At 37.0% G+C, this 24142-nt stretch overlaps 1 protein-coding gene and 1 long non-coding RNA gene across 2 annotated transcripts; one reads left to right on the plus strand and one right to left on the minus strand.

The window, feature by feature from the left end:
• Window positions 1–13905: 13905 nt before the first annotated feature.
• LOC136247223 (uncharacterized) lies at window positions 13906–22343 on the minus strand. Its single transcript, XR_010697203.1, has 3 exons — window positions 22258–22343; window positions 22020–22105; window positions 13906–14035 (listed from the first exon to the last, which is right to left on the minus strand). It is a non-coding gene; the product is annotated as an uncharacterized lncRNA (long non-coding RNA).
• On the plus strand, window positions 14789–17380 carry LOC136247221 (tyrosinase-like). Its single transcript, XM_066038858.1, has 5 exons — window positions 14789–15018; window positions 15237–15490; window positions 15625–15925; window positions 16110–16735; window positions 16799–17380. The coding sequence occupies exons 2-5, from the start codon at window positions 15242–15244 to the stop codon at window positions 17135–17137; spliced, it is 1515 nt and encodes a 504-aa protein (XP_065894930.1). The 5' UTR covers window positions 14789–15018; window positions 15237–15241; the 3' UTR covers window positions 17138–17380.
• Window positions 22344–24142: the final 1799 nt, after the last annotated feature.

A 24142-nucleotide genomic window follows, 5' to 3' on the forward strand; every position in this document is an offset into this window, starting at 1 on the left:
CAGGGTGATTTGTTTGTAGCTGAACTCTGTACAGGTGATTTGTTTGCAGCTGAGCTCTTTACAGAATGGTTTCTTTGTAGCTGAACTCTCTACAAGGTAACTTCTTCTAACTGAACTCTCTACAGGGATATTTGTTTGCAGTTGAACTCTCTTCATGATGGTTTCTTTGTAGCTGAACTCTCTACAACGTAACTTCTTCTAGCTGAACTCCCTACATGGTGGTTTTTTTGTAGCTGAACTCTCTACAAGGTGACTTCTTCTAGCTGATCTTTCTACAGGATGATTTATTTGTGGCTGAACTCTCTACAAGGAAACTTCTTCTAGCTGATCTCTCTACAGGGAGATTGGTTTGTAGCTGAACTCTCCACATGATGGTTTCTTTGTAGCTGAACTCTCTACAAGGTAACTTCTTCTAGCTGATCTCTCTACAGGGGGATTTGTTTGTAGCTGAATTCTGTACAGGTGATTTGTTTGCAGCTGAGCTCTTTACAGAATGGTTTCTATGTAGCTGAACTCTTTACAAGGTAACTTCTTCTAGCTGATGTCTCTACAGGGTCACTAGTTTGTAAACGAATTGTCTACATGGTGGTTTCTTTGTAACTGAACTCTCTACAAGGAAACTTCTCCTAGCTGATCTCTCTACAGGGAGATTTGTTTGTAGCTGAACTCTCTACAGGTGATTTGTTTGCAGCTGAACTCTCTACATGATGATTTCTTTGTAGCTGAACTCTCTGCAAGGTAACTTCTTCTAGCTGATCTCTCTACAGGGCGATTTGTTTGTAGCTGAACTCTCTACATTGTGGTTTCTTTGTAGCTGAACTCTACAAGGTGATTTCTTCTAGCTGAATTATCTCTTTCTATAGTTGCATGAATTCCCTACAAGGTAACTTCTTCTAGCTGATCTCTCTACAGAGTGAATTGTTTGTGGCTGATCTCTCTACAGGGTGACTTGATTGTAGCTGATCTCTATACAGGTTACTTGTTTCTAGCTGATCTCTTGAATTCTCTTCGGGTGACTGCTCTATTAGGATGACTGCATGCTCTATTAGAGTATCTCGATCTCGCACTTGCTACACCAAGTTGGATTTCGTGTTATAACTCCGTGGCTTTAAGTCTGATTCTTCTACACCATTGAAGAGCCTTTCTAAGATGATAACTCCATCTGTACAGCGATTTTCAAAGCATTACCCCAAGCGGTTTATCTGGTAGACGTGGCAAGCAGTCGTTTTTTATTAGCTAATCTCGATTGCGTAATTGTTACACACTCTTGGTTTTTCGTTGTATCTTCCTGGTTTTTAGCTCGATTGTTTTCAAACCACAAAAGGTTTGAGGTTCAATAGTTAACCTATTCACCCACCGATTTTCAGCTTCTTCCCATACGCGGTTTACCCTGTAGGCGTGACAACATATTGGTGTTATTTTTCGTGAATAATCGCTCATAACTCTTTGCCTGTTTATCGTATTCCAGCCAAAGTTGGTACAGAGATGCGCCTTTATACCTCCCTTCTGTGTGCCAAATTTCAAGGCGATCGGATAAGGCGTTCGCGTTTTATAGCAGTTTTTGTAAGTGTGCGAAAAGAGGATGAAAAATAAGAAGAAAAAGAAGGAAAAAAAAACCGAAGAAACTAAGCCAATTTTTGAAGTCGCATATATCTCGGGAACGCTTGAAGCGATTTCGCTCAAATTTGGAATGCGGAGTGCTGAAGTTGGAGGGAGTGTCCACAGCAAAAATGGTTTTGTTTCATCAAGGCAGCACAGAGCTACGGAGGTGCGAAAATTGCGTTTTCTTTCTTCCTGTCAATATACTCACGGGTGTTACGCGCCGGCTTCCATGGCCGCACGACACACTACCGTGTGTCTTGATTTGATTAGCTAGAATGACATAAAAATGCTAGTACATAAAAATAATGTTCCTGTAAAGATTCTTTGAAACTGATATTTCTATGAAGTATTCATTAGCTATGTCCTGTGGTAGTTATGTAAATTATTTTCCTATTGTGATACTTTGAAACTACTGTACCATTTCATTGAGATGTTCGTTATGTCTTGTGGTAGTATTGATCTCATAAATTTAATATTTGTAGTTAACCATAATGAATTTGATAATGGAAAGCCTATATAATTCTGATTGGTTCTTGTGGCATTGTTAAAAGGTTTACTGCTAAGCATTTCATAGTCATGAATCATTTTATGTAAACAGTTAAACATGTTAATCCTACATGTTTGTGTGTGTGTATACATAGAGTTGTTGGAGCTTGTGAAGCAGATGATTTTAGTGAAGGATGTCCAAGGGATGTTCACATATCAGTTAGCTACACGAAGTATATGGGACTAGAGTTCCAATAACATATTAAATTTTCTGTGAAAAGTACGTCCAGGCACAAATATAATTATAAATCTACTGAAAAATGTGACAAACAATCCACGAGGAAACACAGTTCATTACAATCCAATACTGTGCACGTGGTGGATCATTGACTTGTGATTTAATATAATTATATAGAGTTGGTTTAGTGAAACCTATAGATATCACTTGCATCACAGAGTGGGAGTATTACACCTAGTTTCTGCATATGGGCATCTGAAAAATCCTAACATCACTGGATTACTCTATGTGCCTTTTAAAGTATATGTAACACTTGCACACCTCAGATCAAAGGAGCCATCCGGACTACGTTTCATATGCAATAGTTATAACACAGGAATCTACTTGACAGCCTGAGGGCCACAGACCCAAAGGATGAGGGCATACACATCAGGCAAAAGCCCTAATGCCCCGTGTTACAGCTAATATGTAACACTTCCCATCTGTATTAGGCTGATAGCCTGCACAGGGAAATCAATCATCCAAGCCAATATGAATGCAACCACTGGATATATAATATAAATTATATATGCATGCATGTCTAAAAATTTTGATTATGTGTCAGCAGTTAGTATGTTCAGTTATGATGAATGGACAAACCCCAGAGATATCATGGAGAATTTCAGTTATGCTAGTTTAATGTTTTAGTCAGTGCTATTGAATCATATATTGAATAATTATAGAGTTTACTAAAGTCTAAAGGCCTAGAGGGGTAAGCTTGCTTGTAGAGTGGTTATTCCATGCAAAGTGGCGACATTGTGATGGGGGTGTTGTCCGTATTCGGAAACATACAGAAACAGTTGGTGAAGAAGCTATAGCACTACTTCACCTTAGCCCAACATTTTTCAACTCAAAGGATAGTGAGAATAACCAAACTCTCCATCTGAGTAGTTTTCATGGTGAAATTTAAGTCATGCACACTAACCACGTGAATATTAACCGATCCCCACAATCAATGTCAGCCTTAATGTCTATATACAGTAATCGCTGCCCAGATGTAGCCCGGGCTACCATAATGTAGGATTCTATAACATTTAGTAACCCAATGGCCCTTGTGGTGCCCAAGCAAAACAAGGGCATCACCACAGTCTTAAGAGTTAGCTACTAAATTCCATAGCATCCTGTATTTTGATAAATTAAATATACACATGTGATATCAAATATCCCACGGAAAATGGGAGAGGATACTATGACATCATTTTGCTTCATCTGTGTGTGGTAATGCTGTCTCTAGTCAAAACCGGAATCTATTGCCATGTGTTATATTGTACCATCATTGGGTTTGCTTTCCAAGCAATGATCTCACATATAAATGGCTTTGTAATAATATTGTTATACTCAACAGCATCTTTGCGTTATAGCAAACAAGTATATGTGTATTTTATTCATCAAAGTGGCAAATCCATTAATGTGGTGAGTTTTGTTATTGACACTCATCTCCATCACAATCTAAGTAGATTTCTTGGTAACACTTAGACTCACTTTACATACACACATTTGTATGGATTATAATACAATATGAAATTGCACACCTCAGATCAAAGGAATTCAAGAGGATACATTATTTTAATGTTCACATGACTATTATCATGAATTGGCTGGCATCTTGCCACAAGAGGCACTTAGATAAAGACGTTTCAGCACCTTTTCCATTTTACTAGTTGGAAATGTTATTTAATGGTGAGAACTAGTCCTATGATCAGTGTTGGGCAAGTTACTTTGTAAAAGTAACTAGTTTATTACATATTACTTGCAACTGAACTATTTAGTTACAGTTACATATTACCCATAAAATAAAGTAACTGTAATAATATTACATAATATATTACTTTGTGTCCACAGCCTTAAGCTGTCACGTGTGAAACTACCACCTTATCACGTGACATGATTGCGCTGTTGGACAATATGCAAATTTTGGTTATAAGTAAGAAGCTGGTGAATAAGCTTCATTCAGTAGGCTTCGTTACTTCGCTGCGGCTAGGCATTACTCAGAGGATAACTAACGAGATTAGTAACTTCGTTACTTGTAGTAATAATATTACGTAATATTAGACTCGTTACAGTAACTATATTACTTAGGTAACGCGTTACATTTGTAAGTAAAGTAGCTTGCGTTATATTACCTGTTTTTATAGCGTATTTCGTTATATTACTTTGTTACCACAAAAGTAATAATATTACGTAACGCGTTACATAAGTAGCGCGTTACTCCCAACACTGCCTATAATATAGCACATTGATAAGCATTTTGGAACATTTTCAAATAATATTATGGTATTACAGATAAGACAAATTAACCACAGCTTACCTCTTCAGGCCTTAGTATATATACATTGTAATTAGTCTTTAAATGATGCAGTAGCATGTTGTGATTAGTCTCTAAACAATGCAATCGCATTAAAGCACTTGCATATTCCCCGAGATTCGCCAACTTGATTTATCTGTGATATCCTGAAGACTTGTCGGTTCATTATTAATAACACATGTAGCTACAACATTACGTGCTGCCTAGCCATAATAGAATTTTTTAGGCATGCATACAAAACAAAACCAGTGCACGGTTGCACACATGTTGGCATGGACAATTACTCACCTGGCACAGGCTATTAGCCTTAAATGAAAGTGTTACATATTAACATGGGTGCTTGGGATTTGCCTGACGTGTATCCCCCCAGGCCTCAGGCTTTGGGCATGCATATCAGGCAAATCCTTATGCCCATAATAACTATTACATTTTAGTAAAGGGAAAGTGATGCAACATGTTAGGTAGATTTCACAAGGTTCTGGCATTTCTAGCTGCATTCTGATTTAGTTGCTGCATGGCAAAGAATGTTCCTAATGGGAAGTTGTACCCCAGTTTAGAAGTTGTAACATGGCAAACAATGCACTTAATGAACATACATGAGTATAAGAATTATTTTGCTTCTGATCTCCCTACTTAAAGGTACATTTAAACAATATCTGTTCCCATAAATTGTATAATAATGTATAGCATTGTGCATCCAATAATATATGCAAGATCACCATGTGAAAGTAAGTAGAATGATATGGCACATTACCACAGACATGCCTCCTGAGTGTATATGAGGTTATTATGCAAATTATGTATGTGGAAAGAAACTGAAAATGGCTACTGAGATTTTAGTAATTGCATCAAAAACTTTCAAATATAATAGTATTTAAACATACTGTACGACCAATAAACAGATATCTAAAACAAATTAGCTCATTGATGGCATGTAGGAAGAAAGTCAACAAAAACAATTGACCAGATCAGGCTTCCAGACACATCCAGATTTGTGTTTGTACCATCATTGGGTTTTCTTTCCAAGCAATGATCTCACATATAAATGGCTTTGCAATAATATTATTGTACTCAACAGCATCTTTGTGTTATAACAAGCTATGTGTACTTTATTCATTAAAGTGGAAAATCCATTAATGTGGTGAGTTTTGTTATTGGCACGCACACCCATCACATTCTAAGTAGATTTCTTGGTAACACTTAGACTCACTTTACATACACACTGTCACATTTGTGTGGATTAAAATGCAATATGAAATGTAATACTTTCACACTTCAGATCAAAGGAATTCAAGAGGCTTCACCTGTGTGTGGTAATGCAGTTTCTAGTCAAAGCTGGAACCTATTGCCATGTGTTTGTACCATCTTTGGGTTTTCTTTCCAAGCAATGATCTCACATATGCATTAATATTGTTATACTTTGTGTTATAGCAAGCTATGTGCATTTTATTCACTAAAGTGGTAAATCCATTAATGTGGTGAGTTTTGTTATTGGCATGCATATCCATCACATTCTAAGTAGATTTCTTGGTAACACTTAGACTCACTTTACTGTCACATTTGTGTGGATATACTTTGTGTCATAGCAAGCTATGTGCATTTTATTCACTAAAGTGGCAAATCCATTAATGTGAGTTTTGTTATTGGCACGCATATCCATCACAATCTAAGTAGATTTCTTGGTAACACTTAGACTCACTTTACATACACACTGTCACATTTGTATGGATTAAAATGCAATATGACTTTCACACCTCAAATCAAAGGAATTCAAGAGGATACACTATTTTAATGTTCACATAACTATTATCATGAATTGACATCTTGCCACAAGAGGCACTCAGATAAAGACGCTTCAGCATCCTTTCCATTTTTACTAGTTGGGAAACGTTATTTAAAGGTGAGAACTAGTCCAATGTATAGTGCATCGACAAGCATTTTGGAACATGTTTGAATATGGTTACAGATAACACAAATTAACTACAGCTTACCCTTTTAGGCCTTAGTATACATTGTAATTAGTCTTTAAATGATGCAATAGCATTAAAGCACTTGCATATTCCCTGAGATTCACCAAATTAATTTTTTCTGTGATATCCTGAGGACTTGTCAGTTCATTATAATAAATGTAGCTACAACATTACGTGCTGCCTAGCCATATTTGAATCTTTTAGGCATGTGTACAAAACAAAACCAGAGCACGGTTGCACTCATATTGGCATGGACGATTACTCACCTGGCATAAGTTATTAGCTGGTTTGAATGAAAGTGTTACATATTAACATGGGTGCTTGGGATTTGCCTGATGTGTATCCCCCCAGGCCTCAGGCTTTGGGCATGCATATCAGGCAAATCCTTATGCCCATAATAACTATTACATTATAGTGAAGGGAAAGTGATGCAACATGTTAGGTAGATTTCACAAGGTTCTGGCATTTCTAGCTGCATTCTGATATAGTTGCTGCACGGCAAACAATGTTCCTAATGAGAAGTTTGGTAGTTGTAACATGGCAAACAATACACTTGATGAAAATACATGAGTATAAGAATTATTTTGCCTTTAATCTACCTACTAAAAGGTACATTTAAACAATATCTGTTCCCATAAATTGTATGGCATTAATATTGTGCAACCAATAATATATGTAAGATCACATTATGAAAATAAGTAGAATGATATGGCACACTACCACACACATGCCGCCTGAGTGTATATAAGAAAGTTATTATACAAATTATGTATGTCGAAAGAAACTGAAAATGGCTACTGAGATTTAGTAATTCCATCAAGAACTTTCAAATATAATAGTATTTGAACATGCTATAGGACCAATAAATAGATATCTATTACAAATTAGCTCATTGATGACATGTGGGAAGAAAGTCAACAAAAATAATTGACTGGATCAGGCTTCCAGACACATCCATATTTGTGACTTTTAAAGGATCATAACTCAATGTAGGAGTATGTTATTGCTTTCAAATTTTTACCTGTGCTTGGATAATCCATATAACGAATTGTGGGAAAATTGTAGCTTAGTTGCATTCTGAGTGGTGAAGTTACAAGCGGTTAAAGTCAAAAAATTGGATGTTTGTGGATGCCTCTTTTTACACATACTTAATATGTATCAAATATTCCACAGAAAATGGGAGAGGATAGTATGATATAATTTTGTTTCATCAGTGCTGGTCACTGTAAAGTGATAATAATAATAATAATAATCTGTGTCTAATGCTGTCTCTAGTCAAAGCTGGAATCTATTGCCATGTGTTACATTGTACCATCATTGGGTTTGCTTTCCAAGCTTGTGTGAATGATCTCACATATAAATGAATTTGCAAAATATTATTATGCACAACAGAATGTGTATGTTATATGCGTCTTTAATTCATCAAGTGATAAATCCATTAATGTGATGAATTTTGTTGTTGACAGTCATCTCTACCACAGTCTAAGTAGATTTCTTGGTAACACTTAGACTCACTTTAAATAAACACTTTCATATGGATTAAAATAAAATGTAACACTTTCACACCTCAGATTAAAGGAATTCCAGAGGATACATTTACCATGGACACCTCTTCACAGGGATACAACTAAATGTACACTGAGATGTATCCTGGGAAAATGTTCAGAAGAGCTACACACTTCCATCAAAGCAAGCACAGTCATGATGTGGATGAGGTATAGTGGTACCGCCTTGTTTTTCCTAAAGGGTTAAAATATGGCAGTAAGTAAATTAATGCGCACATGACTATTATCACGAATTGGCGTCTTACCACAAGAGGTACTCAGATGAAGGCATTTCGGTATCCTTTCCATTCTATGAGTTGGGAAATTAAATGTTATTCCACACTATCTCCTGTTGTTGAAAGCTACTATGCAAATCACGTATGTGGAAGGACCAGTAAATAGATATCTAAATCAAATGAGCTCATTGATGACATGCGGGAAGAAAGTCAACAATAATATACATACTTAATAATTATTTGATATCGAGTATCCCACAGAAAATGAGAGAGGTTAGTATGACTTCATCTGTGCATGTGTTTTAGTACATCTAGTTAGTCCATCTCAGGGATCTATTGCAATGTGTTCTTATTGTACCATCGTTTTGTTTACTCTCCAAACTTGTGTGAATATCTCATATAAATGGTTTTGCAATAATATTATTATACTCAACAGCATGACTGTGTGTATTAGCAAACAAGTATATGTGCCTTTTATTCATCAAAGTGACAAATCCAGTAATGTGGTGAGTATTAAAGGGTTTTGTTATTGACAGTCACCTCCACCACAGTTATCAGTCTAAGTAGATTTCTTGGTAACACTTAGAGTCACTTTGCATGCACACATTCATATGGTTTATAAAATATATCATTTTCACATCTCGGATCAAAGGAATTCCACAGGATTAATATAGCTACTGAGAGGCACTCAGATGAGCATCCTTTCCATTCTACGAGTTGGGAAACATTAATTAAAGGTGAGAACTAGTCTTGTAGCACATTGACAAGCATTTGGCATGTTTTCAAAATGTACCACACCCACATAACATGAGTTAACAAAGCTTACCCCTTCAGGCCTTAGTATACATTGTAATTAGTCTTTAAACAATGCAATAGCATTGCTTATTTCCCGAGATTTGCCAACTCAGCTTTTTCTGTGATATCCTGAGGACTTGTCCATTCATAATCACAAACATAGCTACAACATTACATGATACCAGCCATAGTTAAATCTTTTGAGCATGTATACAAAATGAATCTAGTGGTTGTACTCATAATATATAGTATTGGCATGCCCTGGAGACATGGACCAAACTGGCTTGTTCACCCAACCGATGTTTTGCAGAGGTATAATGGTATCACCCTGTTTTTATAAAGGATTAGATTATGGGAGTAAATTAGTGCTCACATGACTATTATCACAAATCACACAGTTATTGCATGTTTTTGAATATGGTCCACACCCACACTACAGATAACATGAGTTAACCACTTTATAACAAAGCTTGTCCCTTTAAGCCTTAGTCTACATTGCAGTTAGTCTTTAAACAATGCAATAGCATTAATTAAAGCACTTGTATATTCCCCAAGATTTGCCAACTTAGCATTTTCTGTGATATCCTTATGACTTGTCCATTCATTATAACAAACGCAGCTACAACGTTACATGCTGCCTAGCCATAATCATATCCTTTAGGCATGTGTACAAAACGAATCCAGTGGTTAAACTCATATTGGCATGGGTGATTACTTACCTGGCACAGGCTATTAGCCTTGAAATGGAAGTGTTAAATACTAGCTGTAACACGGGCACTTGGAATCTGCCTGATACGTATGCCCATGCACAGCCCTCAGGCTTTGGGCATACATATCAGGCAAAGCATTCATGCCCGTGTTATAACTATTACAGTAAATACTTCTATAATAGTTAGAATTCACAATGTAGGATTCTATAGAGTTTAGTAACCTGATGGTCCTTGTGGTGCCCGAGCAAAACAAGGGCATCGCCACAGTAACTAAATTCCATAAAACTTGTATTTTGAACTCTAGTTAATTTAGACATATATACACATGTGATATCAAATAACCCACAGAAATGAAAGAGGATAGATTTTGTTTCATCTGTGTGCTAATGCTGTCTCTAGTCAAAACTGGAATCTATTGCCATGTGTTATATTGTACCATCATTGGGTTTGCTTTCCAAGCCTGTGAATAAGGATATCACATAATTATATAAATGGCTTTGCAATACTAATACTAGACTCAACAGCATGTGTACATTAGCTAACAAGTATAATATTATGTGTATTTTATTCATCAAAGTGACAAATCCAGTAATGTGGTGAGTATTCAAGAGTTTTGTTATTAACAGTCATCTCCATCACAGTCTAAGTAGATTTCTTGGTAACACTTAGACTCACTTTACATAAACACATTCATATGGCTTAACATACCATATGAAATGTAACACTTTCACACCTCAGATCAAAGGAATCCCAGAGGATACATTTACCATGGATACCTCCTCACAGGGATACAACTGAACGTACACCAGTGTACATTGAGATGTATCCTGGGAAAGTGTTCAAAAGAGCAAGCCACATTCATGAAAGCAAGCATAGCCTTGATGTGGAATTGTGGATAAAGTATCCGCCCTGTTTTTTATAAAGGCTTAGATTAGGCCATGCAAAGTTAATTATATGTTTCTGGTCCTACTACTTCCCCAAAATTGACCAGGTGGCCATGCCTCTTTTTCCAACTTTTTGATGTGAAACGCTACATTTAATATGCAGTACATGAACGAAATAATAGGGAAACCAAAGTTAGTGTATAAAGTTAGTGCATCTTTATAAGAAAGGAGTGCATACAAGATGTGAAAACCTTTAAACAGATACACCTATTATCTACTATAATTGTATGGTGATTGTGCAATTCATTCAGCAAAAATAATTACCAGGAAGGGAACCAGAAACACATAATTAATTTTTCATAGCCTTATGGGAGTAAATTAATGCTCACTTGACTATTATCATGAATTGCCAGTTTACCACTAGAGGCACTCAGATGAAGGTGTTTTGGTATTCTTTCCATTCTATGAGTTGGGAAAAGTTGTTTAAAGGTGAGAACTAGTCTTATAGCAAACTGAAAAGCATTAATTTTGGAATGTTTTTGTACATGAATCACACCCACATTACAAGTTAACCATTCTATAACCAAAGTTTACCCCTTTGGGCCTCACTATACGTTGCAATTAGTCTTTAAACAATACAATAGCACTGAAACACTTGCATATTCCCCAAGATTCACCTTAAAGTAGATTGCTTGGGGCAACTACTAGACGCGAGCATCAAAACCTTTCATGGTTCAGTAACCACTTCCTAATGATTAAGATTTATAGTTAGACTACCACTGAGCTAAATTTCGAGGGGGTTCTGTTCGGTTCTATCGAAGCCAGATCCGCCGCTGACACTGATGTGACGTGCCGGATTCTTGGATCACACAGAACACCACGGCCATAGTATTATATTATATATTATATTTGTTACTGTGCAGCAATCAAAAGATTATAACGCACAGGTGTGATCATAAAAATTACTTGATTTAATAATACAAAATTCATTAGCGGTAGAGGAATTAATTACTTCAGCAGGGACTGGAGTTAGTTCCATAGTTTGATGATTGATAGAAAAAAAGGAAAATTTATATGCATCAATTAGAGTCATTGGTTGGTGATAGACTATCACCAACCAATGACTCTAATGGACCTTATCCGCAATGACGTCACAGCCATAAAATGGCGGCGATAGTTGTGGGACTTTTGTATGGACGACTATGGGAAGAAAAATTTTAAACGATCATATCTCAGCCAAGAAAGAAGATATCGAGCTCTAACCCTCAGGTATGGTTATAAGACATTACAATAAATAATTATTTAGAAGCGGTTTATGAGTGGTTTTCAAACTAACGCTAGACTGTTATTCATTCAGTTATCTTATATCCATACCTGCATGTTAGAGTTCGATATCTTCTATCTTGGCTGAAATATCACCGTTTAAAAATTTTCCTCCCATAGTTGCCCATCAAAGTCCCACAACTATCGCAGCCATTTTTACGCGTCTGACGTCATTGCGGATAAGGTCAATTGATGCAAATAAATCTATAGATAGCCACTAGCACCTGACGTCATAGTAGCTACTAAATCACTTTCGCTGTGAAACACTGTAAATTTTTTTTTAATGGAAATTATTAGAACATGTTTTAACAACACATAAAAACAAAATAACAATTGTTCTAATCAATAAGAATACGGCTCTCCACTCACTGTAAAAATTTAGTAGTGAATTGCTCTGCCACAATACTCACTACTTTTAAGTAGTGACGTTCACTACTTTTTGTAGTGACGTTCACTACTTTTTGTAGTGACGTTCACTACTTTTTGTAGTGAACGTCACTCCTTTTTGCAGTGAACGTCGCTACTTGGTGGTCAATGTAGTGACATTCACTACAAAATTAGTAGTGAACGTCACTACACAAAAATAGTGAGTATTGTGGCAGACATTAGTAGTGACGTTCACTACATTTAGTAGTGACATTCACTAGTTTGTTTTTACTGTGTAAGCACAGCTCAGTAGAGACAGCGGGGAGCTCTGCTGACTACAGCTTTCTGCTCCCACGAATAGCCAGTACAGCAGAGCATAATAGTGAGAATGATAAAGCACAGCGCATCCAGGAGAGTGTTTGGTTGTAAGAAGTGTTGTGCTTCTGTGATAAAAGATCTGCCAAACGGTTGTAGAAAATAGTAGCCTCCTTTCCCAAACCACCACAATACCAGAAATTTGAGGTCATGGGCCTACTGATTAAAAATTACATTGACATACGTACAGTGTTGGATTGGCAATACATCTCAAATAGCGGTGTACAATGTCCGCTCTGTAGTGAAGGTAATGAAATATGTATAAATAGAGGCTAAATGACCCATTTGGTAGGATTGAAGTCCGTCTACATGTGGCAATACAGACTATGGTTCAGTAGGCCTAAATGTATGGGTTTAACATACAATAAACTCACTCACCCTACGAAGTCGGTTGAATCTGTATGTAACCAATCATTTTCACCTTATTATTAACGCGTAGGCTAAAACCTTCGCTAAATACAGCCATCTACTTGTGGTTCCAGGCCGTCCATAAATGTCCAGCGATACTCCAACAAATTAGAAACTGCTTCAGTCTTTGACGTATTGCTTACGTCATTCGTCATTAATAGGCAAATCCAGTACTGACCTTACTTAGAAAGCTCAATCCAACTAATTATAGGTGTTCTGTTTTCTCCAGCAAGTAAACTAGGAAAGTAGTAGCTAGCTGAAACTGGCGCCAAATGAGATAGTCTACTTTTCAGGGTATATTAAAATCACGTACATCGAACTAGAAAATGCTTGTAATAAAATCAGCAGATTACGATGGGTGTTGTTTTAAACTAAGGAGTTTTGAGCATATATGCACGTACACGCGCACAGTGCAAAACCTAGAGCATGCTCTCGTCTAGGGGGGTCTGGGGCCATGCCCCCCACAGAAGATTTTTTGAGAATTTACCCATCTAAGGTTAAATCTGGTGTAAATTTGGACCAAAAATTGCTCGACTAGTTATGCTAGCGATAATAACAAAGCAAAACGACTGAAGTATGATGTGATAGACCAGCTTCCTACAGGACAAGACACTTATGGCATACGCATTGTGATACAGACTACATTATAATCAATCAACTCAATTAATTTAAAAATGCAATAACACGCACACATGCATGTACATTATAAACAATCATCAGTTTAGTCGGTGACTTGTGGCTTCCGGATGAATGGCTATAAAGGAACATGTACTTGTAAATTACAGCAGAAATTGAAGAAAAAAAAAGAAACAAAGAAACAAACAGTTTATATCTAACACAATGTTGCTTAACTGAGAAAGTTAAAGCACACAAACAGTTATTTCAAGTATCCCTTTGATGTGGTTAACACTCTAATTTATGAGATATAAATGTGCCATGATTAAACCGTGCACACACAGACACACAGACACACACACACACACACAGACACACACACAGACACACACAGACACACACAGACACACACAGACACACACACACACACACACACACACACACACACACACACACACACACACACACACACACACACACGCACACACACACACACACACACACACACACACACTACATACACAGTATGGCTTTGAAGTGTACTAAGTGGAAGCAAATTTTGAGGTTAGTGCAAGATAATATTGTGGTTAGGGACTAAATGGCTTCAAACCCTTTGGAATATGTTGGTTTCAATCATTAGACATTTATTCCAACATATGCATAGCTTTAAAAACATCGCATTCAAAAGTGATTGTATTATATGAATATTTTACACAGGTTGTCTACACTAATGCACACGACCAAAAAATGTACTAAATTTCTGGTAATGAAAAGTTGAAAAAACAAGCGGGGTGAAAGACTCACAGTAAATTGATGGCATGACTTGTGCGGTTACTTAGTATGATTCAGATCATCATACTTCTAAGTATGATTATCACATCATCGTACTCAGAAGTAGCTATGATCGTCATAGCTACTTTAATGACCACAGGAGCCATATATCATCAATTTACACGGAAGTGTTAGTTACTCGAAACTCACGAATATTTGCAAACGCTAAGTATATAAAGGAGGGATATTGCATAAACACACGAGTAAAACCTGAATTCGTTATCAGGCAGTTAGCTAAAAACTCAAACTAGGGTTAGCTATCTATCAAGTGGACGTTACAAAGCTACCCAGGTGCGTGAGCGCTATACTGTAGCTGTAGCTACATAGCTACGTATGTAAAATTGTTATTGCAATACGTAATTGCAGGACTCTAATGTTGTTAAGTAGGGGTACACAGTATAGAGACTGTTTTAGCGCTGTAAGCTAGCTTTACGAAGTAGCAAGGGTGCTATCAACATAATCTGTCTAATGTTTTGGACTGTAGCTATATACCATTTTTTGTACTGTAGCTAAAATGCAAGGTGGTCAAGTTTCTTTCATGGCTATTACCTTGTTATGCCTGTTGGGGCAGGAGGTTTATGGTCAAATACCAACAGTATGCAGTGATGCTACAAGTCTACAAAACTTGGAGTGTTGTCCATATACAAGTGATGGTATGTGTGGACAGTACGCTGGTAAGGGACAGTGTGTTGATTTGAAGTTGCCTGGATATGACAGATCTAGTACTGATGTTCGTCGCAATTGGCCTCACTACTTCATCAGGGTTAGTACTAATACTCAAGATAGATCCTATCATCCCTGACTTAATTTACGTAACCACTTATGACCACCATTTAACAATAGCACAAGATTTAAGTAGCTCTATAATTATGACTTCTCTCTTCTTTTGAATCACAGGTCTGTCAGTGCAATGGAAATTATGGGGGATATGATTGTAGTCGATGTAAGTTTGGTTACTTTGGAGATGATTGCTCTAAATTTCAAGTTGTTCGGCGGCGACCTGTTGCTAAGTTTACTGATAGTGACTGGAAGGCATACATTGATGTTATTCGTCAGTCACGATCATATGACTCAGGGTACATGGTTGTGTTACAAGAAGCAGTTCCCGGAACTATAAATCTCAAAATGAGAAAGATATCACTTTTTAATTTGTTTGTGTGGCTGCACCACTATGCTGCAAAAGACTCTTATGAAAGAGGTAATTCTAAATAAAGTAGAGTGCATCCATTGCATCTGAATTCAGCGATATGTATGTATAATTATATTTAGAAAAGCTGGTACTGTATATACTGCAAATATGCATGCTACACAAAATTAATGTTAATAGTAGTTAAGAGTACAGCTACACACATAATTATACTATGACTAATATTCCATTTTAGATATAGAAAAACGTTTGGATTATGCTCATCTTGCACCTGGATTCGTACCTTGGCACAGATACTATAATCTGTTGTTAGAGTGGGAAATGCAATACATGTTGAAGAGCATGGGACACACAGACTATCACACTTTCAGGCTACCTTACTGGGACTGGCGAATTGAAATTCAAAGATCAACTGGAATACTTGCAGAAGATCTCTTTACAGCAAATAAGATTGGGGCAACAAGGAATGTTGGTGGTTTTCCTGATGTATTTGGAGATATCGTTGGTGATAGATGGGACACAATATGTCTGAATTCACACTTTAATATTTGTGATCCAAATATTAACACCGGTCCCCTTCAACGTTGTCCATTAACAGGAAATGATCCTTGCAATAGCAACAATCCTGACTGGCCCACAACTCAGCAAGTGAATCGTGCCATGGCTTTCAGTCAATACGATATAGTACCTTATAACATGATATCACGAAATAACTTTCGTGGTTTTGTTGATGCTTATGTTCACTTTGACATACCTAAGTGTCGTGAGGACAGAATGTGTATATGTCTACCAAATTATGACCCTCACTGTACCTACACTGGCCAAAAGATGATAGCATTTCAACAAAATTTGCATAGTATGGTAAGTATAATTGTTGTCTTCGTTTGTTGGATATTATATTATACTTTATTTTTTCTTGTTTAGGTTCATTCCATTGTTGGGCTAGGTGATTTCTTTTCAAATGTTCCACCTGAAAAGCAAGGACAAATGGCTGATGCAGCAGCATCACCTAATGATCCTTTTTTCACTCTTCACCATGTCATGATAGATTGTATGTTTGATGAGTGGAAAAGGTTTCACCCTTATGCAGAGTATCCTAAGAATATACTAAAGACTATTCCCACCACAGGACATCAGCCTGATGACTTTATGGTTCCATTTTTTCCACTCAGTACCAACATTGACATGTTCACATTGTCTTCTGAGTTTGGATACTTCTGTGACCTACCAAATATTGCTGCCGAATATCCTAATTTTGGCTAAATACTAGTGACACTACCAAATATAGCAGCATAAACTATAAATTGGATGCATATAATATGCACATGTTGTATCTTAGCACATGATTCTGGACTCACAAACAAAATTATAATTCTTGTATTTATTGTAGAGATGCACAATATCACCACTCTTATGTATGTAGCTGTAAAGATTGTAGACAATCATAACTATTTATGTGCCATATAAAAATTCATTGACTCGTGATTCACATTGTGGGAATTTCAAGAAAAGTACTTGACAAATAAGTCAATCCATGTATGATGTAACGGTCACATATTCATTTTGATCACAAAGTAAATGTGGTGTATGCCATATAGTTGCATGCCATGTGACATAAGATTACATCACAATAATTGCATTAAAAGTGTTTTATGCAGCTACGTTCAATCCAAGCCTCATATATATTGAGCTAAGGTCAATAAAAGTCTGGTAGATGTCTTATGGGAGATGGATATCATAGAAACAATGCACTCAACTGATGGAGGCTTCCAAGACATGACCAACAAAGTTGTGATAGGCACTAGAAAGTACATTACTTGTCTATGCCTGTAGTCTTGTGTGCATGGTACTGTATATTCAGAGACTATAGCGTTAAATTGGACTGTTAGCTACTGTGTTATTTCCATGACACCAACATTATCTGAAGATTATACAGTAAGCAGATTAATTGTTTCAGTGTATTTTTGCCTGCAATTTTGTGCCTCTGAATGATGCACCTATCACACAATTTGTCAACTCATGAGGTTTTGGATACTTTTATTGCCTCAAAGTGAGTTGTATGTGTTTGCTGTATGTATGGCACATGGCTCACATGTTTCTGTTGCAAATTATTATACAGCAAAAGAGTCAAAAGATGGTATCAGAAAGAAGGAACTGATCTTAGTGGTGACTATCACCTACCGACTTTACTTAAAATGATGAGTGCAAAATAGAAATGATTGTAATTAAGAGCTATAGTTATACAATAGAGGTGTGCGATGACAAATTTAGACATATCTCCATAATTATTTTTTTAAAACTTATCTCGATTATCTAACATATCTCGATAAATGAAACAATTATTTGTTTTAGTTAACTGTCAATATTTTAACCAGTCAAGTCACTAAAGTGAGCAAATTGCAATTTGAAGAGTACAAAAAGTGAAAAATGTTAGTTTTAATAATGTTTCCAAGTGGTAGGAGAGTTTGAGCCCCCAGGAGGTGTCTACACCATCAGATACTCTTACGCACACTAGTAATTTACGGAAGTTTACTAAAATCTAGATAAATGTATTTTCCATAGTGATTGGATTGATTGTAGAGATGCTTTTCATGCTGCTTTTCTTGGACGTATATATAATGAACAGGTAGAGCATAGCTGAAGATCAAGTGTAATGCATATGGCTACTTCACCTTTCAGTAATTGATATTTGGGATGTGCGTTCAGATGCGAGATTAATTCCTGGCAAAGGTTGCCTGTACCTGCAGATATTCTGGTGGACATTTAATACCTTACTTCAGTCATGGTATGTATAGACTGAAGTAAGGGATTAAAATGTCTACTAGTATAATCTACAGGTATAGACAACCTTCTTTGTTCCTCTATTATTAATTTTGTTACACTACTTCTTCTTTGATCCCTACCAGTTTTTCTTTCTAATTGTAGTATGATAAATAATATATATGTATATGAATATAAGGAAAATGGTAAATTACAATTTAGTGTGAGATATACTGACTGTTTCGTTTTCACTAGTGGAACCACCACAGAGTGTTTTGTGTGTGTGTTCTATTAGGCTTTTTTGCAAAAATACCTAGGCAATCTTTATTATGAACCCACTATTGTGGTTCATGGTAAACCCATTATACTATGGTAAACCCAGATTATAGGTATGGCTCTCTGCAGCATTTGTTAATGGAAAGGTTTGTGTAGCTAGGTACAGACAACCAAGCACATGATGCACCTGACCCTCTTACAATTGCACAACAATAGGTGCATGTTAGAATAATAATGTTGAAACTGGAAAATTTTGAAATTTGAATGATACGAGATTGAATCTGAGAGCATTTTCAATGGAAATTATGTACGTGAATTAATATTGCCATCCATAATAACTACACAAGTAGATGAATCAAGCCTTTTAAACAGACCAAAGCATGTCATTGTATGTACAGGTACAGGTAGATTTGAAAAAAATCCATAACAGAACCAACTTATGCTTCCACTGAATGTTCTATTAGAGTAGTTAGGCGACTGCTCTATTAGAGTATCTCAATCTTGTACAATTAACTTCCATGCTGATCCGGATCCTTGTTGCATAACCTTTAACATAAATCCATTGATAATACCTTGGAAAAATGTTTATAAGGTGGATTAAGGTATATTTGCATTATTAGTGATCATATAATTATTCTAAGACAAAGCCTAAAAGTGAAAGGGGGCTGGATCCACCCCTGTAAATTATATACCTGCAACAAATAATGTTCAACACCACCATGACTATCTAGAATCTAGCTGCCACTCAAGATTATTTCTGATGCAGGACTGCACATGCACTCACTGCAGAGTTGTTGAGTAAAAACTACTTAAAAGTACGTTGTGTTTTGTCTGTGTTTTTGTTGCCAATTTGTGTTGTTGCCTATATAGCTGTATGTTTGACAATGGTTTTTTTCACCGGATTTTTAAAATCCTACCTTTGGAAACATGTAGGAAAACACAATTGAATTTTTCTTTAAAATGTAGCTTGGCTTTCGAAAATAAGGCATGTGGGCATATTATTTTTGCCTACTTTTCAAACATTCATCACTCATAACTTTTTGTATCATTACACTTTGGTAATGCAATTTTCAGGTCGTAGTAAGCATTTAATTGACTTTATGATTCAGGTTATAGAATGCAAATATTCTGTTCCAGCACTGAAATATGACCTGTAGTGTTATGGGGTGTAGTTTGTGCTCACTTGTCCTGTTTACGCAGGCCTGGTCACAAATTATTGTTTTTGTATACACATTTGCTATTAAAACTTATTGCTGTGAAGTTTCACACTCAAAGCTTCTGTGGCTAGGAGATATGGATGATTATATCAGACCATGTAGTAATTTTACATGCGTGGGACTGGCACCCAAATCAGGTGGTTTGTTCAGGTGTTGGAATGGCTAAAACTAAATCTGTAGACAATGATACAATTAAAGAAAAGGACCAAGAACACTTCATTTAATTATCAGAAATCTCTTTCCTATAATTTAGATGGTAGGAATGAAATTATTTGTCAACAAATGTCACAATATGTTGCACTTGATTACTCATAAAGTCAATGCATTATGATAAGTTACAGTCTCTGGAATACTTCAAACCAGGGGCGGAAAACAGTACTCAAGAGTGTGGGGGGCAAGTCATGTGGGTTGGCTGTAAGTTACAAAGTGTTTTAAAATCATTAACTGTACCTTAGTGTGCTTTGCACTCTAGCATGCAAAGCATGTCAATACTAAGGGGGTGTGGGGGCATGCCCCACAGGAAAATTTTAAGATTTGGATGCTTTGAGATTGAATCTGAGAGCATTTTCAGTGGAATATGTGTACTTGAATAGGATACTCCTATGCATGACTATCATTGAGACACTGTACAATTAGATACATCAGTAAATGAAGACATTTCAGATAGACTCATGCTGTTGATTATATACATATAGATATAAGTGTTAGTGAAGACATAACGAATTCATTGCATATAGTAGGGCAAACTTATAATGATTCCGCTGAATGTTCTGTCAGAGTAGTTAGGTGACTGCTCTATTAGAGTATATCGATCTCATGCACTCCCAGCACTGATTCATGCAGTCTTCCATGCTTGCATAACCTTTAGCACAAATTCCAGTAAATAAAGGCAAAGTAAGTTGGCTAATGACTGAAATAGTTGGCAACTGGGCATTGGAAAAAGTGAGGGGGCACTGCCCTCCACTTGTAAAAGTGTGTGTGTGTGTAGGGGGGCAGTTCCCCCTCTGCCCCCCCCCCCCCCCCCCCCCCCCTCTATTTCTCCGCCCCTGCTTCGAATACCAAATTAAAACTTCAACACAAGACAGATAAACACAGTTACCAATTGCATTGTCTTAATGTGCAGTTTTCCAACATCTGGTCACATTAGTGTTTTAAAATTTTGCATGCATTCCTTATGAAAGATAGGCTATACTGAGTATACCTTGAGCTATAGGCATTGGTTTCAATAAAACAAAATTCTGTGAATGTTATCCCACTAGAGACATGTGAGAAGGCTTAAAGCCTGTGAATACAAATATGTATGGTATTCAGTGACTTATACAGTATTGTTTAGCATCATGAAATAGACATACTAACCAGGAAAACTCAATGGAATATTTAAGGAGAATAATCCAAGAATTTTTATGTGGTGACTGTTGTATTAGAGAATTTGACCGTACTGTTGAAGTATTATTACTGTTGCATGAAGATTTTATATTTGTGAGAAGTAGAATTCATCCACATCACTTCAACCTTATAATGCCAATATTCAACAATATGATATTCAACCAGCCAAGAGGAGCTAGGTACAAGCTAGCGGGGCACATTCGCTTTGAAAGAATGCATTTTCTCCCTGCATGGGCACCTTTTGGATCTGTCCAATGATATAGCTAACTCTAGAAGAATATAGGAAAAGTCTTGCCTAAGTTAATTAAGATGTCATAACCTGTTTGATACAAGGGCGTAGCCCGGCAAGGGTAGGCATGGGCGGGCATTTGCCCAATCATCACAGTTTCTTGCCCAACCATCACAAACTTTTGCCCAACCATCACAAGTAGCTTAAGATTCACGCGAGGATTCACAGCAGCACACAAAACAACCCTACTTTAATACTGTAAAGCATAAACGTGTACCTCATTTGTTGTACCATGACTTCGAAGGGATCGAGATAATGATGTATCACGTGATCCATTACGCGGGAAAATCCCTTGAGAAGTCCCTATAATTAGGATAGTTATAAAAACCGGAATCGAAATGGGAAACGAAACGAAACGAAACGAAACGAAACGAAACGAAACGAAATCAGCCTACAGTATAGTGGAGGACAATCACTATATTATGCACAGTTACACTATAATATGCACGCAGTACCTGTTTATGTATCAAGCAAGACTCCAGGTGGCAGATTTCTCTGCACGGCGCTTATCGATTAGATAGAGATATTAAACGCCTGCTCCTATCCGAGGGTCTGGGGACTCTATTAATAGAAAAGTTCTGTGCTTGGGTAGGTGAGCGTTGATTGTCCCTTGACCACTTTTATAAGAGGAGTGACTAGGAATAACTACTTGACCATTACAAACCGTTTACGGTAAAAAAAAGCAGTGGGTTGACGAGTCTGAAGCCATAGGGATCCATCTGTGGCTATTATGGCACGCTTCTTATGAAAGTGGTTAAGGGACAATCAATGGCTCACCTACCCAAGCACAGAACTTTTCTATTGTATAGTCCCCAGACCCTCGGATAGGAGCAGGCGTTTAATATCTCTAATCGATAAGCACCGTGCAGAGAAATCTGCCACCTGGAGTCTTGCTTGATGCATAAACAGGTAATGAGTGCATATATTATAGTGTAACCAGGGGCGGATCCAGAGTTTCGAAAGAGGGGGGGCACCTTTCTGAAAAACAGTTGAAGACCAAAAAAACTTGCTGAAAACCAGTTGAAGACCAAAAAAAAAAAAAAAAAAAAAAAGGTCACAACAATAATAGCTAGTTATCCTTACCAACTATATCACGTCTGTTATGTAAAATAAAATCCTATTTGTAGCTTCATAGGTAAGCTACACTGCCTCATGAACATTGTGACTGCTTTATTAGAGTAATTGACTGCTCTATTAGAGTATCTCGATCTTGTATGCAATTTCTTGAAGGGGGGGGGGGGGGGGGGGGCATTTGCCCCAAATGCCCCATCCTGGATCCGCCACTGGTAACTGTGCATAATATAGTGATTGTCCTCTACTAGAGTGTAGGCTGATTTCGTTTCGTTTCGTTTCCCGTTTCGATTCCGGTTTTTATAACTATCCCTATAAGTACACTTCATTTAGACGCACGTGCCTTGGCGCGGTTTAAATTCGAAATTTAAAATGGAGTCGAAGCATGGTCGCGGTACCGTATCTCTAAGCCACAGTGAGTGATAATCATCAGTAGGATTCAGTGTGGATGGTGCTGGCAGCAAAAGATTTCGTTTTCAGTGGACCTGTCAAACGTATTTCTTTTTTGATAAGGAAAGTACCGTATAGCCTAACTTACTGTTGATGAAAGAAAACGGGAAAACGTACTCTTCTAGATAACAATAATGGCAGATGGAACTGGAAATGGAGAAAAGGTCAAGTCATTATAAAGTATCACGTGCACAATTTGTGCTGATTGACCGAGTTGTGGTTTACACCAGATTCATGCAATGTGCATTGGCTGCTGTAAGTCTGGGACGAATGCTGATATTTGTGATAAGACTCATTATAGTTCATAAATTAGCGCCCCCGGTCTTCATTTGGGGTCATGTGGCGTTTACTTTAAAAAGCATTGCATATCGCTGTGGTGATTGGTCTGTAAGCTTACTGCCAGCAGTTGATTGTAGTAAATATGTGATGAACTGTTTGCATTGTTGGTTCATGTAGGTTCAGCAGTTGATGTCACGTGATGCTCGGCTATGACGATCGTCGGTGGATGCCTGCCCTACAAGTTTAATAGAATAGCATATAGCTAGTAAATGTTTGCATGCATACAAGCAGCATTTGTTTACACTATAGCATATAGGTAGCTGTAGGCCTTGTGTGCATACACTTTTCAAATTTTTCTTTGATAATGTCTCACATGAAAGTGAGTGTGTTTCTTGTGTGTGTGTAGTTAAGTTGATGTTATGCCCAACCATCAAATATACGCCCCTGGTTTGATAAAAGTTGTGCTTTTCCTAGCAGTAGTATGTACTTGGTGCGACAGAAGGTATATAAGCATATGATATGTATCTGTGTTTGTGAGGA

Source organism: Dysidea avara, chromosome 2, assembly GCF_963678975.1.
Source record: "Dysidea avara chromosome 2, odDysAvar1.4, whole genome shotgun sequence".
Taxonomy (NCBI): Eukaryota; Metazoa; Porifera; class Demospongiae; order Dictyoceratida; family Dysideidae; genus Dysidea; species Dysidea avara.